Source organism: Sarcophilus harrisii, chromosome 5 (genome assembly GCF_902635505.1).
Source record: "Sarcophilus harrisii chromosome 5, mSarHar1.11, whole genome shotgun sequence".
Classification (NCBI taxonomy): domain Eukaryota; kingdom Metazoa; phylum Chordata; class Mammalia; order Dasyuromorphia; family Dasyuridae; genus Sarcophilus; species Sarcophilus harrisii.
Window position 1 is genome coordinate 60,790,158 of NC_045430.1, and position 15,654 is coordinate 60,805,811.

The 15,654-nt window shown below is 35.4% G+C and overlaps 1 protein-coding gene and 1 long non-coding RNA gene across 4 annotated transcripts in view; one reads left to right on the forward strand and one right to left on the reverse strand.

The window, feature by feature from the left end:
* Positions 1-1,224: 1,224 nt before the first annotated feature.
* LOC116419425 lies at positions 1,225-7,782 on the forward strand. Its single transcript, XR_004229735.1, has 2 exons — positions 1,225-1,496; positions 7,476-7,782. It is a non-coding gene; the product is annotated as an uncharacterized LOC116419425 (long non-coding RNA).
* An 887-nt stretch (positions 7,783-8,669) lies between these two features.
* The window catches only part of KDM5A (lysine demethylase 5A), a 103,305-nt gene continuing 96,320 nt past the window's right edge, over positions 8,670-15,654 (reverse strand). For 2 of the 3 annotated variants that reach the window (XM_031939491.1, XM_031939489.1), the window contains one exon: positions 8,670-12,456. In XM_031939491.1, coding sequence (XP_031795351.1) covers positions 12,226-12,456 — 231 coding nt within the window. In that variant the 3' untranslated portion in view covers positions 8,670-12,225. The remainder of the gene's footprint in view (positions 12,457-15,654) is intronic. The other variant, XM_031939490.1, reaches the window with a different exon arrangement.

Below are 15,654 nucleotides of genomic sequence, written 5' to 3' on the forward strand. Positions count from 1 at the left end.
TCTCTCCCTTTACAAATTACCTGAGTTACTTTGCAGGGTCTTCACTTCTCTCTTGCATGGCAATTATTTGTGTACACATCTTCTATAAGATCATAAGCTCTTGAGAGCAAGTCTGTGACAGATTTGTTTTTAATTCCCAGGGCTTAGCATATAATTAATAAATGACCTATTTATTAGGAGTTACAAATGGGAGGCAAAATGGCATTGGCGATATAGCACTGATCAGAAAGCTGCATTTGAAATTCTCATACACTATATGAGAACAAGCCACTTAACTGTTATTTGCCCGTTTTCTCAACTGCAACAGGGTGTAGTGAATATCAAATAAATTAATATGTGTAAGCTATTTTGCAAACCTTGAAATGCTATAAAAATGTTAACTATATTTAACTAAATCATTGAATTGAAAGAAAAACAGGGCAGCTTCACCAATTAGCATTTAAATATTCACTCAGGGCCTGGTATTAAACAAAAGGTCTTATATAAAACAAACTAGTCCATGTATTTTGCAAGCTCACTGTTATCAAATGCAAGTCTGATGAGTTTAAACCCGACCTCCCAAAATAATACATAATTCAATGGCTACTTCCTCACAGCAAAGCTTGCTTGGCATTCTAAGTCAATATATTAATGTCATCGTTTATTTTTTTAAAAATTGTTAGTATCTTTTACTAGATTGGAAACCTCTTAGGGAGGTTTCCCAATCGTTAGCATAGTACATGGAATATATGGGATGTACAAGGAGAATTAGTGCCTCTGGTGGAAGGGCTCACTGAGCCCTTTTCAGGGCTCACCTTTGTTGCTCCCCAGTTTTCATCTATGGCTCCAAGAAGCTACAGCATGCATGGCAGCCACAGCCTGGTCAATCCTCTCAGATGGGTCTCAAACCTGTCAGTGAGTTAAGGGAGGTGACTACCCCAAACATGTGAGACTTGCCCTGCAGAAGAGGTGGGCCATGAAGGCAGCTGAAGCAGGTGTGGTGGGCAATTAGAGCATGGTCAGCTATCAAGGCCCTCTACTGCCTCCAGAACCATTCCCAAACATCTTGGTTTTTGTCTTGCCACTGGATGTCAATAATTGGAAGAGAGAATGAGACTGTTGACTGTGCAGGTCTACCTTGTTTAAATCCAATTTACACATGAGTTGACATGTCTCTGTGATATCACTGGTATTCTTGAGAACAAAGGACAGACAATAGTGCATTGCACATTATGAGTAAAAGGTAACAGTAGGGAAAAGGAGGAAGAAAAAACTACTAAGGACAAATATGAAGTGATCAAATTGTATAGTATGAAGAAAGTTTAGGATGAAGAGCTTTTGAGAAATGTCAAGAACAGCAAAGAAGAGTGTTAAAAGATATGTTTGGAGTAAGGGGAGAAAAACAAGGAGGGACTGAGATTAGAGTGGATAAGAAAAAGTCTATTTCACTCCTGTTTTGCTTCAAAAGAACCAACCACCACTAAGAAAAAAGTTGTAGTCCAAGCTAGTAAACAAAGGTAAGAGCTTGAGGTATTTACCTTCTAATGGGGGAAGTAATAGCCTATTTGACTGTGATGTCAGAAAACTGGCACTCACATTCCATCTCTGGCAATTATCACTTATGGGACTTTACCTTTGCAGGATTTCAGTTTTCTTATGTGTCAGATAGTGATGGATTCTGACATATTTTCAGTTCTTGATCTATGATCCCCTAAATCCTTGTCCCACTTATTTCACATCCATCTTAGGATGCTGCATATTCCAGCCAAGCTGTACTACTAATGGGGCCTAAAATTCTACATTTCATCCCCTGACTCCAAATCTTTGTACAAGCCATGTTTCCCCAATGCCTGGAATACCCGGCCTTCTCCTATCTACCTCCCTTCAAAGTTCAGCTCAGGAGTTATATGTGCCATGATCCTCCCAGCTGCTAAGTGATATATCTTCAAATCAGTTGCTTACTTTCCTGTATTGTAACTCCCAAGTAGAATGCAATCTCTAGAACAAAGATTCTATTTTATATCCATACCACCTAACATAAAGCAGGCATGAAATGTCAAACTGAATGTTTATCGGCAAACTCTATGCATAATTTGTTCCAGATTTCCCCTTCCCTATATCTGGGGTGTTGATTTTTTCTTTTTCTGGATGATCAACTGCATGATTGCTGGAGACCCATTTCATCCTGTTACAAGAACCTCTCTTTTTGATTTCTGCAGCTCCTTTCTGTTGTCTATAGGGCCAAACTCACTCTTTCCCCTTTGCTACTGCTACTTTTCTTAGAGAAGCTGTGTAAAGGTCAATGGGAAGGAAAGAAAAGAAATGGTTATAGAAAGAATATATTGTATATTGTGATTTCTACTCCATTAGGCTCTACTATGTGCTTACTGCAGCATCATGCACAGAATATTCCCTTTATTATCAATTATACTGCTTATATGCCAAACTTGCTATTCTCAGAATCCTTCCTTCTCTTCAGATCCTTTACATTTCCATTCCCAAAACTCATCAACATATGATCAAAAAGAATTATCCAAAGAAAACTCCTAAGAGTCTCCAGACAACTCTGGTAAACATTAGTAGAAAACTGATAATTAGGATCTGAGTCAAGATAGATCTGCTCCATACTGTAATGTCCTTATTTCCAATTTAGGAAGGTATACTACTGGCCAACAACCTTACAAGAATGTCAGCATCACAAATGAGAAAAAGTTTGTTCAGTTAGCCAACAAATATTTATTGTACAACAAATTACTTGGCATTAATAACTAGAGAAAAGTGGGACAGTATCAGTTTACATGCAGTGTATTCCAGACTCTTTCCAGCAAACAGGCAGTATCTTTCAGGAATGGCTTAGATTTAGTCCTGCCCAGCAGCAGAGGTAGACAAGATCTCCTAAAATCCCGAGGATTCCCAATATTAATCCCTAGAATCTCAGCAGTAAAGCCACTGGCACTAGATTAGCAGAAACAGGGATGTGTCTGCTAGTGGAAACATACTGAGTATGTTTCCAGGCCTAGAACAGTTATATATACCAATAGAACCCAATGATCCCAACTCAATTAATTGGAAAGCATCAAGTCCTTAAGGTAGAAATCACTGTATGACTGTCAATCTTATCATTTGGGATAGTAACATATTACTCCCCAAGTTTACAGGATAAGGAACTTTTGGCCCTTTTTTATCTACTTCTTCAAGGAAACCCAACTGCTGACTTCCCATCTTATTCATTCTCAGGAATAAATATCAAATCTCATACTGCATCCCAATTATTCTGAAGCAATAATTTCTATAAAAAGGAGACTGTTCAACCCTCCACATTTGAATGAAATGGGGACAAATTACATGCTGGCAGCTTCCAAAGGAAATGCAAAAGGAAAAAAATGCCACAGTAGTTTGCATAGAAAAGGATGCAGGAGTGTTTGAGATCCTGAGGAGCTATAAAGGTTTGACGGAACCAAGCTCAATAAACCACAGTGAACAGAGAAATTGCATCTGATACTATTGCAGCACAATCTTATAGGATTTCCATCCAAATCAAGAAAATTACTGTGGTGCCACAGCACCAGGTAGTGTGCTACAGGTGTAAAATGAAGCACACACTGTCAGACATGGCCTAATATGTTGATTTGTTTTGCTTAATCATTTTTATTTCAAAGGAGAGTTCTATTAGGACAGGAGAGGATAAGTTATAGGAAAATGACAATTAAAAAAAAACCAAAACTTAAAAAAAAAATCTACTATAAGATTTAGTATTAAAGGTCCAATACCAAAATTTTTTTAAATGCCCAGGTTGGGGGCAAGGATAAGGAGAAATATTTTTTTGTAAACTTTTATTAAACTCAAGGGGAACAGGCTCTTTCCCATTAGGTATTTCATTCATAGCTTTCTTTATAATTTTTCATATGCAATGAATCTATGTGTACACATATATAATTAGCACATGACTGTCTTCTGTATACAGGCTCATATTCAGTCACTGGGATGATGAGGAAAACATTTTGTATAATTTAAAGTGCTACATAAAGATGAGCTACTTTATATGTTGTATCTCTCTATAAATATAGTTACACAGATACATGTATATTCATTTATGGAGGCAGAGCACACTTGAAGCTAAGGTTCCTTCCAGGCAATCAATTGCTTTAAGAATCATAAATAGTAGAGCAGACCAGGAAGATCTTAAAAAAGGATGAGAAGGAGTAGGAAGGCTATAAGGAACAAAAAAATTTGGAGCAGAAGAAAAAGGAGAAATTTGGAAATACACTAACAGTACATTAGGAATTGATGTTTTGAGAAAAACAATCAGATGATAAGAAATTCAATGAGAACTCACATAACAGACCAAAAAGAAACATAGTGATGCAGAAGAAAAAAAACATTCCCTAGAGATTTTTAAATTTGGGGGTCAACACTAGTATTTCTTTTCAGTTAGTTATATTCCTTTCTAGGGGCAGGGAAGATTTGAGATCCCTTTCACCTATTTTATAAATCAAATAAGGGAACAAATGTTAAAAGTCACTCTGGCGGTGGCAATTTTGAATAAGATCAAATGAATGAAAGGAAAGTAACAGAATGACTCATAAGACCTATAATCAAACAGATTGACAATGATGGTTATATAGGGGAGCAGGTATTAAAGAACAACACTGAATCAGCCTTTGGACAGCTGACAGATGAGACAGAAAACTTTAGTCAGTTATCAAGCAATCAAGGCCAGGTTTGTTTTTGTTTTTGTTTTTTTTAATCTGTTTAAGCTGTGGCTAGCCTAAGGCTACAGAGTCAAGAACCTTGGTTTTAGTGTCAGAGAATGTGTTCAAATCTAGGTTCCACATATGTGATCTGAGCCAAGTTATACTGAGTCTATTTCCACATCTGTAAAATGAGGCATTAGACTAGATGTCTTCCTAAGGTCTCCCTTTTCTTGTGTGAGCTGAAAATCTCATATGGAGAAGACATGAGGAAGACCTGGGTACTTCTTCACAAATTGATACCGGGAATTTGAAGCTTTCCCCAACCTCTTGTAATTCTAGTAACTTCCCTGTGTTATTTATCCTGTACATATTATATTTTGCTTCTTTCCCTCTCTCTGGCACTTAGCATAGTGCCCAGAATACTTATTGATCAAATGATTAGGGATGAGTTCAGGATTATAAAATTTTTACAGGTAGAAGGCTCCTTAGAGATCACTGCATATATGTCCTATACATATAGAAATATTTCAACTAAATACCTAGGACTCTATCTAGCTTTGTTCCTTAGCATTTTATATGATGGTCTAAGCATACCATAGCAAGTATTTAATATTTTCTGATAATTATCACCTAGACCCTTTACCTCACTTTAGCTATAAAACTTAAAAGGTTGAATGTCTTACCCAAGTTTAACACCAGACTAGAATCCATCTCTTTTATATCAGTGTTTTTTCTGCAACATAATTTTACTTGGGGAGAGGTGACTTGCCACTTAGGTGATTAAATTTTCCCAAGATTCAAAAAAATTATCACTCTATCCAACATTCCTGAGCAATCCATTTGGACTTCATAAGCCAAGATTCATCAGCTTGAAGCTATCCAAATAATTTCTGAGGCTCCTGTGATCTCCTCCTAAACAGACAGACTAGCCAACTCTCAATGGTTGGGGGGTCCGCAATAGTAGATTACAGTAATAACTGGCTAACACTTGCACAGTGCTTTAAAGTTGCAAAATACTTTACACTTTATCCCAGTTGATCTTCAAAAAAATTCGGAGATAGGTGTTATCCTCATTTTATAGGTGAGGAAAGCCATTGACCACTAACCATGTGAATTCATCAGGGTAGGAATTCCCTCAATTGATAATCTTCCTAAATTGATGTGACTGGAAAAATCACTCACTGCAATAAAGTTTTCCTAGGCTGGCCCCTAAGGAAGGATACAAATTAGATCAGACCAGAGATTTCCTTAGTGTAAGGAGGTCCTGATGAGTAGCTTCCAATAGTAGTACCAGTGCAGACTGATAACCATTCTGCAGTTTCATCTTACACATTTTCTTACACCACTGAAAGATAAAGCGCAAATCTCAGAAGAGCGCTTTGAGCCTAGGCCTTCTGAATTCACAAAGACCAGCTCTATAACCACTATACCATGTTGCTTCTCAATGAACTGTATTAAGCAGACTGTTATTTCACAGATTAAAATTTTCCCTATCAAGAGTTGGATAAAAATAAATTCAAATGAGTAAATGCCTCTCTGCAGGAGACATGTCAAAGGAATTCCAATGGCAATTTAGTCTATGTTATGCATTTTATTACTTATCAACTCCCTAGTATATTCTGCCATGTTTCATGCATATGTACCTCATTTCTCAATTAAAATGTAAAATTTCTTCAAAAAGGAGACTGTGTTTCCTACTTATACATTCTACACAGTATATATCATAGTGGTAGGCACACAGAAAGTCAATATATGTTGACTACTAGGGAATGCCCTAAGGAATTTCAGAAGAGAATTTACTATCTTAAGAAAATGTAGGCACCTAATTACATGTAGAAAAGAAATTCCCTCACAATTTATAAAAAGAGTATATTTCATTCTTATAATCAGAAGGTACTTAGCAGTCCCATTATTTGTCTTTGAGATTTCTGAGAGAACCCATATCATTTCCTTATATGAAGATACTTTGGGTCTGAATCTGTCTTGGGCATTTGGGAAATACAAATTTCAAAAGGCTTTTTTCTTCCTCCTATCCTCTATTTTTGTTCCCAGTATTGGCTCACTGTAAAGGGACATATATATATATATATATATATATATGACTCTACCTCTGTTCCTTTGAAACTGTCATATATATATATATGTATATATGTATGTGTATATATATATATATATGTGACTCTACCTCTAATATATATATAACCTCATATATATATATGTCTCTACTATATATATAGAGATAGAGATAGAGATATATAGATATAGATATATGTCATCACCTGAACAGCTGATCTCTTCAGGTACCAAACCCATCTGTATTTTTGAAGACTGTTCTCAGTATAATATCAGCTGCTGATACCATCAGATTATCCGACATCTCTGCTAGCCACAGAGTGAAATATGTCTGGGAACTCCTATTCATCTGTACAACAGTTTGTAAGCCAGCTTTCCTCACTCACATTTTGTGTCAAACTACATCACATGTTAATAACTATTACAAGTTGTAACCAGTTTGAGAATATAAGACCTTGAATGCACATCAAGCTTTATTTTCTTTTGGCTCTTATGTGTAATTAATGCTCTCTAATGCCAAATTTTCCCTAAGGAAAGAAAATTAACTATATTCAGCTGACTAAAATAATGAAATAAGCCATACTTATAAGGCACCAATAGCCCTGTTAAATGAGAGCCCATATTATATGTAATATTCTGCACATAATCTCTAAAAAATGTCCTACAATAGATTTTCCTAACCAAAGTATACTTCCACTACATAAAATATTTTAAATTCTTTTATTTCAGAACTGGGTGGCAGAAGTGAGGAGAGGAGTGAGACCTAAGAAAGAAGGTTGAAGATTAGGAAGAACATGAGAAAATGTAGAGAGGAGGAGCAAAAGGAGTCAGAAACCAGGTTGTTTTAGAACATCCACTATTTCTCCTCTACCGAAGGCATTAAGGAAATGTATTTTGCATTGATACAGGGAATACCCACCAAAAAATGACAAAATTTTAGATATTTTGAAGCAAGGTAAAGTACATGGTAAGGACTTCTGGCAATAAATTTTGTGGACCCCTAAAAATGTACCACGGATAGACAGTGAGACAAACACTGTTCTCTAAAAAGAATCACTTGAAGGATTGTTTATAGGAAACATTGCATTATGGGATTGCTTAGATAGTAAAAAATTTTTTGGTCTGAACTTAGGATTTCAAATAGGTTTAAGGAATTCCTTGATATAGAAACTTTCATTCACTGATGCAGCATATCAGAAACATAGTTTTCTAAAGTTGCTTGAGGTTCTAAGAGATATTTTGTCCCCAAGAAAATAGCTAATATGGGTCAGAGGCAGGACATGAATTTAGGGTTACCTCTATGCTTGGCCCTATGTCCATTATACAATACTACCTCCAAACAAGAGAGATATATTATAATTCTTGTTTAAAATTTTTCATTTTTATTTTTGTATCAACATTTTTTTTTGCCCTGGACTTCTTTCATCAATATGAGGAACCCAAATGAAATCTCTTCTCACTTATCTGTGGCATAAGACTGGCCTGGGCCTATGCACATGATGCACAATTATGTGAATTGCCCACAACTAGTAATATGTTTGAGGAAGAACTTGAATGCAGGTCTTCCAATCTCTAAAATCAGCCCTGTAATCTCAACTCTACAGTACTTCTCATTAGCAATAAATGACAAAAGTATAATTCAGGTAATAGGAAAATCTAACAATACCCAATCTTTCTAATTCCAAGCTGTAAACTTCTAGCTAGAAAAGACTTATTTTTTCTATTTCATTACCTATTACATTGTCTTGCACAGAAAAGGAAATTTAAAATGTCTGTTTAATCAAAAACAGAAGAGTAGAGAATAGACCAAACCAATCATTTTTCTTGCCAATCTGGCAGTCAATGAAACTCTAAATATGTCAAGAGTTGACATAAATTTTTAACAATTTCACCTTAACACAAGTTTTAGCCCAAACTCTTGATTTTCATCAATTCTCTTTAAAAAATGTAGCACTCAATCATCTTTCCTGCAAATATAATTTCTAGTTTCTTTTCCTTATTTCCAAATAAAGAGATTACAGACCTGAGATCAAATCTTTCTTTTGAAGTCTCAGTATCCCTTTATGCTTCTTACTGTACACTTTCAGCTTCTATCCTGTATTGTGATTTGAAGATATTTCTCATCTCAAAAACTTTAAGGTATATGAACTCCCTCAGCCTTATACATGGTAGGTGTTCAATTAATGCTTGTTGAATTAATGAGATCTTGCTCAATTTTAAGTACTGATTCATGCAGACTTATTTTTTGGTTGGGATACTAACACTTATAGAAATAGCTTTTCAAAGTGCTATTTTGCATCTAAATTCTAAAGTGTAAAAATAAAAATAAATAACATTTTCTAGAGTACAAAAGCAAGTAAGAACAGAACTGAGGCAACAACTAAAATCTTCTTGTCAATCTGACAGGTCCATCAACCTCCAGTGTGTTTTTTAACTGTTATTTTCATTTTTAAACTTTCCTTTTATAATTTTCCATAACCTTTGTCAAAATGGTTTGCAATGACAACTGCCTTTGAAAAGAAATAAACGAGCAAAAAGCCCAACTATGATGAACTGCCATTTTCTGTTGGCAACCATTTAAAAACCAAGCTTTGATCCCAAAGTTATTTATAGTGTTGAAGAATGATGTAAGCTATAAGTAGTTTCTTTTTTAAAATTATGCTTTAGAAGAATACAAACATCTCTTAGCTTTTACTTCCTTTACTCTTCCCCAAAATTAGTCTGGTATGTGAACATTAATTTAACTTTTATGTTTCCCAATCTTGGAGGTCCAATGTGTAATCTAATTAAGTCAAGCTCTCATATTTTATTTGAGTGATAATCACATAGTTCTAAATAAAGGAATATAAATTCTTTTAATGTCAATGTCTGTAACAACTTTTTAGCAAGAAACCATATACTGCTGAAGGCTAATTTATTTCTTGTGAGTTTTCTGGGGAATATATCCCAATATATATACACCTAAGGACAGAAATCATACTCTAGATTGACACTCTTGTTGATCCCACCACTTTAAAGGGCACAAAAACTTCAACAAATGGCATACCAGACATTTTTATGGCCTGCTCCCAACAACTGAATTTTAGAGAGAAGTACAAGAGGAAGCAGAGCAAACATACATCTCTAAGGAGCCAGAGACATCAATAATTATGGGAGTTCTTTTGATTTTTTTACATAGAGGACCACAATAAGGAGACTGATAGAATTTCTTTCTCATTTTAAATTCTTAGGGATTTTCTATTCCTGTCTTTATCTTTAATTAATTATCAATTACTTTATTTATTCCTCTCTATCTTTGTAATAATAGATTTAACAGCCTACAGCCCATACTGACAGTAGAGGGGAACAAAACATATAGTTCAGGTATGAACTAACTGCAAAATATCCACATATTTTGATAATTCTTAAATTAAGAATAAAGTATTTCAAAAAATAAAATATTCATCTACTAAATCTTGAAACAATTATATTTTCCTTATTTGGGATTGATAAAACCTGAAAATATGAACTACTATTAATTCACAAGATAAAAAAAAAAACCGGTAATATTGAGGGGGAAATGACTAAAATAGGTGGCACGCAATGAGGAAATGTCCTCAAGGAAACCAGATTTTGAAAAATTTGTTTTATATAATCTTGTATTGACTCAAATGATTAACTGGACAGTGGTAGACACTAGATATTAAACAGAATGAGGCAAAAAAGGATGGAGGAATTAATAAGCTTTTTTCAGGATACCTTTTAGTTCAGCTGCCAAAATGTCATAATCATTACTTTTAGGACATGGAGAAGAGACGCAGAACAGTCAAAGACAAAACACTATTTTTAGGAAGGTTTTTTTTTGTTTGTTTTGTTTTGTTTGTTAAATTCCAGCTCATCTTCTACGTAGACTCTGCTCTATAACTCACCTATCATCTGTACAAGAAATGAAAACATAGTAGAAGGGGAGAGAATACAGCACCCTGGCCGGCTTCAGACATTCACATACAAAACAGCATCGACTAAAGTGAGACCAGCACTTCCCCAAAGACAGGGACAAATCCCAATACATGAAGAAAATGTAATTACCTATTTGAACACAGGCAAGATGATGGAAGGTCTAATTAGCCTAGTTTGGGAAAGAGTGACTGCTTACTCCTTGTACTACAAGGAAGGAATGAAGGTCTTTTTAAAAAGCAAAAAACAAAAACAAAAAACAGCCCCCAAAATGGGTTTTTGATGGTGGAAAACTGTATGTATGCTGCTGGTAATAGTGGTAAATATATATTTATATATGTATATTAAAAAAAGGAAAAATAATCTATTTATAGAACAGTCAGTAGTCAGAGACATTTAGAAAAAAGTAAAAACAAGTTCTTTTCTTTAAAAATGGATCGACTAAAATGACCTCATCACCTAGAGGTACCATAATCCTACATCTTCTGTCGAAGTCAGGGTATGACTCAGCATCATCTGTTGCTGCTTCTGGGCCAGAATCTGAAATAGCCAGTGTTTAGAACGGTAGTTTATGGGTCAGGACTACAAGGTGAGTAGTTACATATGGTGGTCTTGCTTATGATCATGCCTAAAGCCTGGTGATGATAGGAATACTTGTAAAAGAATGTTATCCCCAAAGCATGCACCATTGTGGCTCTGCAAGACAACCCTTCTGGCCTTCATTCCTTTTCTTTGTGTAGAATCCTGGGTCCATGTAGTTGTTCCTCTCCAATATGTAGGCCCAGGAGACTGGGAATTCTCAAAGCCAGTCTCTATAAGAGAAGCTGTTGCTCTTGGAGGAAATAAAAAATGCTCTTCTTTCCAAGATCCAGCCTAACATCTGAATTGAGATGGTATTCTCCACATTCGGTGATCTGTCCCAGCTGAAGGGAAGCTCCGGGTTTTCTTTTTTGGTACCTAGCATTAGGTACCAAAGCACTAGGAACTGGTAAAGGTAATGCTGCTTTTCCATCTGACTCCTAATAGAACCTGCAGATCTGCCCTCCCTTCAATAATTGTAGAATACAGAATGCTTACAAATAATGGAAAGGGACTATGGTATTCTGATGGCTATCTTGCTGTCCCATTCAGGCAGATCCAAGGCACTCTGGTTCCACACATGCCTACAAACAGTGCTGCCATTAGGCTGTGAATCTCTAGCTAACGCCTACAGGCCCCGAGCCAGCTCCACACCCCAGCTGGATCAGCCACCCTACTGCTCAGTCAAGTCTCTGAACACAATGCAGGACACCCCACTCACGAGCAAACACTCCAGTTAAGAGAACGGCTGGCAGGTCAAAGGAGACATCTCTGCACAGATGGGCTGGTGCAGTATGTGGCTCACACAGTCCCACTGCACAGAAAAAGCGAGGAGGGCTTTCTCTGCGGCAGGCCATTCGTCTTTGGAAGCAACAACTCAGAGCAGATCCAAACCACCCTCCCTTGATGACAAGGGTCTCAGTGTGGTCCATTTCCCTCATGTTCTAAACTAACCAAGCTTCTGCTAGCTGGCCTCCTTCAGTTCCTCCACTGGTAGCTTGTAGCTCATTATGAAAGAAGGAGGCTGGGCCTGTCCTGGGCTACTTGGCCCCTGCTTCTTTGCACAGTTTATACAGATGTAATCTTCATTTTCTGCCATTTCTGGAGAAACACCCACACAGACTTGATGAAACCACTCATCGCAGCCACCATCACACTGTACCCAGTCTACCTGTAGGAGATAAGATTGAGAGGGCTTTAGGACAGTTAGCTATCTCTAGGGTGAAAGTAAAGACAAGGCATAATACATAACAGCTTACTTTTTACACAACTATTGTTTTGTTAAGTATTTCTGTATTTTTTACATCTATTACTTCACTTTATCCTCACAACAATTCAGTGAGCTAAGTGGGACAAGCACCGTCCCCACTTTTCAGATAAAGAAGCTGAGATTTAGAAGAGTTAACTAACTTGTTCAAGATCAAATGGCTAGTAAATGGCAGTCAGTGCTTGAACCCAGGTCTTTTGACTCCCCAAGTTCACTACCATGATCTATTCACTATACCAATGGTTCCCAACCTGTAGGGCAAGAACATCTGAGGAACTAGACACTGCAAAGAATTCAAGAACCCATGTGGTGCACTGATGTGACTTCTATCTTAATTTGGCTCCAAAAAGATATGTGTGCGTATATCCATTTGTGTGCACGTGTGTGCATTCCATATGTCTTACAACTTTTCCAAACTCCATATTCTGCACATTTACAATAAAATACAAATTTATTTTAAAAGCATTGCTGACTTAACAGATTTCTGTAGATGTCTATTTTTCTCACAGTGTCAATAATAACACTGTAACTATTATCATACAGGGCATCTACAAAATTTTTGACATCTAAAAAAAAAAATCCTTTCTTCTCAAAAATGGGGAACTAATCCATAATATCAAGTTATCTCTCAAAAAGAAAAGCTGTTTAGGTTATGCCTAATCACTGAAATACCCACAGTCAATACAATCTCTATTTCTTCTTTTTAAAAAAGGGTTGGAGGAAGTCAGGAAGCTATCTAAAAGTTAACTATACTCACAACATTGGAATAATTCTCAAGTGGCATTTTTCTTCCATGAATATCTGTCATCAGCACACAGCTGACATATTCTGGCAGATCTTCACCAGCCAATCTCTCAAAGCAGGCATTGAACAGTAAAGTAACATCATGGTTCCACCTTGCCTTGCAGATCTCATCCGAAATCCACAAAATTTCTGTTTCTCAGATCGTCTTTGTCAGTCTACCAGAACTATCAATACCATTTCATTTTTGGTCCCAACCCCTGGTAGCTTACCACTAGATCATACTGCTTCTTAAATTTACTCATCTAATCAGAACTATTATCACAGAGTATCTTTAAGAAGACTATAGTAGTCACTGTTGCCATAAAAATTACTTTTACAGTTCCTTCTCAAACTAAATTCATTCCTTGCTCTCTATGAGAAGTCTGACTTCTGAACTCAAACTGTGCAGCACAAAGAATAAGTAATCAAAATGTACCTATCCCAGCAGTAATATAATAAAGCCGGAAAAGGAAGTTAATCACTTCTGTGCACCAAAGTAAAAATAAAAACAATGCAGATATGTGATTTAAGAAGATACTAACTGGACAGTAGGTAGATACAAATAGGACACACAAGAGGAATATGTTGGCTATTTTGGAATCTATAGACGTTTACTTTAATTAGAGGGATGAGCTTTTATTTCTCTGGGCTACTTGAATATGACATTATTATCCTTTTTATGAGCTAACCCACAAACCTTTGCTCTAATTTTAATTCTCTTAACTAGAATAGTCACTACTCACTACTTGCCCAAATGTCAAATCAGTTATCAATTACCTATATTTCCATGTCCTGAACTTTTCTTGATATCTTATCCTACACTATTATATAACCATTGAGCCCCAGTTTCCTAAGGATCATACATACCCAAGTATAGATTCATCTATCTTTCTCTCTCAGCCAAGAGCAAGAAGGAAAGCAGTTCAGTTCTCTTTTTTTTTTTAACCCTGGTAAATATACTTGCCCAAAATTAAGATCTCTTATGACCTTTTTAAAGAACAAGGTTTCCCTTGAAGCATAGCTATATTAATTATAATGAAAAAATATTATATGCCAATTTATATAAATTCTTAAACGTTGCTTCTCTGAAATTTGCCATATTTTGCTCTCTCAACTTTATTCCTTTTTTTAAAAAAGAATTTTTTTTAAAATCTCATGACTATTCAGAAGTTAAAAGACTAATAAGTTAATTATGTAAAAGACTAAAAGTTCAATAGGAGAAGCAGATGACTAAAAGCTCAAGAGTAGTGGTTCAAATTTCACTTTGGTCACTCAGTCATTAGATATTACTTCAAATAAGTTACTTCCCTTTCCACTGCTTCTGATAGAATTAAGAATGTTTACTACTTTACAGAGGCATCTGAACAATAAAAATAAATAACCTTAAAAAATGTGAGATGCCCAAACATAATTGATAATAATGAAGAAGAAATGTTTAACTTATAGCGAAACAGGAGAAGGGGAACAACCTACAAGAGAAAGCAATATGGTAAATAACATGTCTTCCTTTCATATTTTTAATCCAAAAATAAGTAAGAAATTTAAATCTCCTAGGACACAGTGAATAGTTATTTTGCCCCTGGAAATAGAAATAAATATTTCAATAGTATCAAATTAAGTTTTAATCTCTCAAAGGTTCTTTATATATTTCATGTTCTGACCATTTTCTAATGAAAATGTTATTATGTAATTGCTATAGCTAAACCTTAGAAGTGAGATACTGAATGATCTTATAAGTACCTAAATAAATACCTTATTGCCACTAAATATGTAATGCCCTAAAGTTGTCATTTAATGCTATAAGTAATAAATACTCCCAAATTAGTTTACTAAAATTTTTAATCAAAAAGCCTCATTTTTTCTATACATTTCTGAAATCTTCATCATGATCACTTATTTTAAAATTTTGAACTTCTAATAAAAGGAAATTGGAGATTTCACGACTAGGATTATCTATTCTAAAGCTTACTAACAGCCAGAAAAGACAACTATGTATAAAAACATTCATGGGGTATTATTTGTAATAACAAAATCTGGAAATAAAATGTATCCAGCAAATCAGGAAATGGTTGAGCAAATTCTGACAAATAAAATTAATGGAATCCTATGGTCCCTAAATGAATGATGACTATAAGAATCTGCTCTAAAAAAAAAAAAAAAAAAAAAAAATGGATATACCCTTTGGCCAAGCAATACCACTTTTAGATCTGTTTCCCAAGATGATCAGGGAAAAAAAGAAAAGAATCTATATATCCTAAAATATTTATAACAACTGTCTTTGTGGTAGGCAAAGAATTGGAAATTAAAAGTATGCCCATTAAGTGAGGAATGCTTAAACAAGTT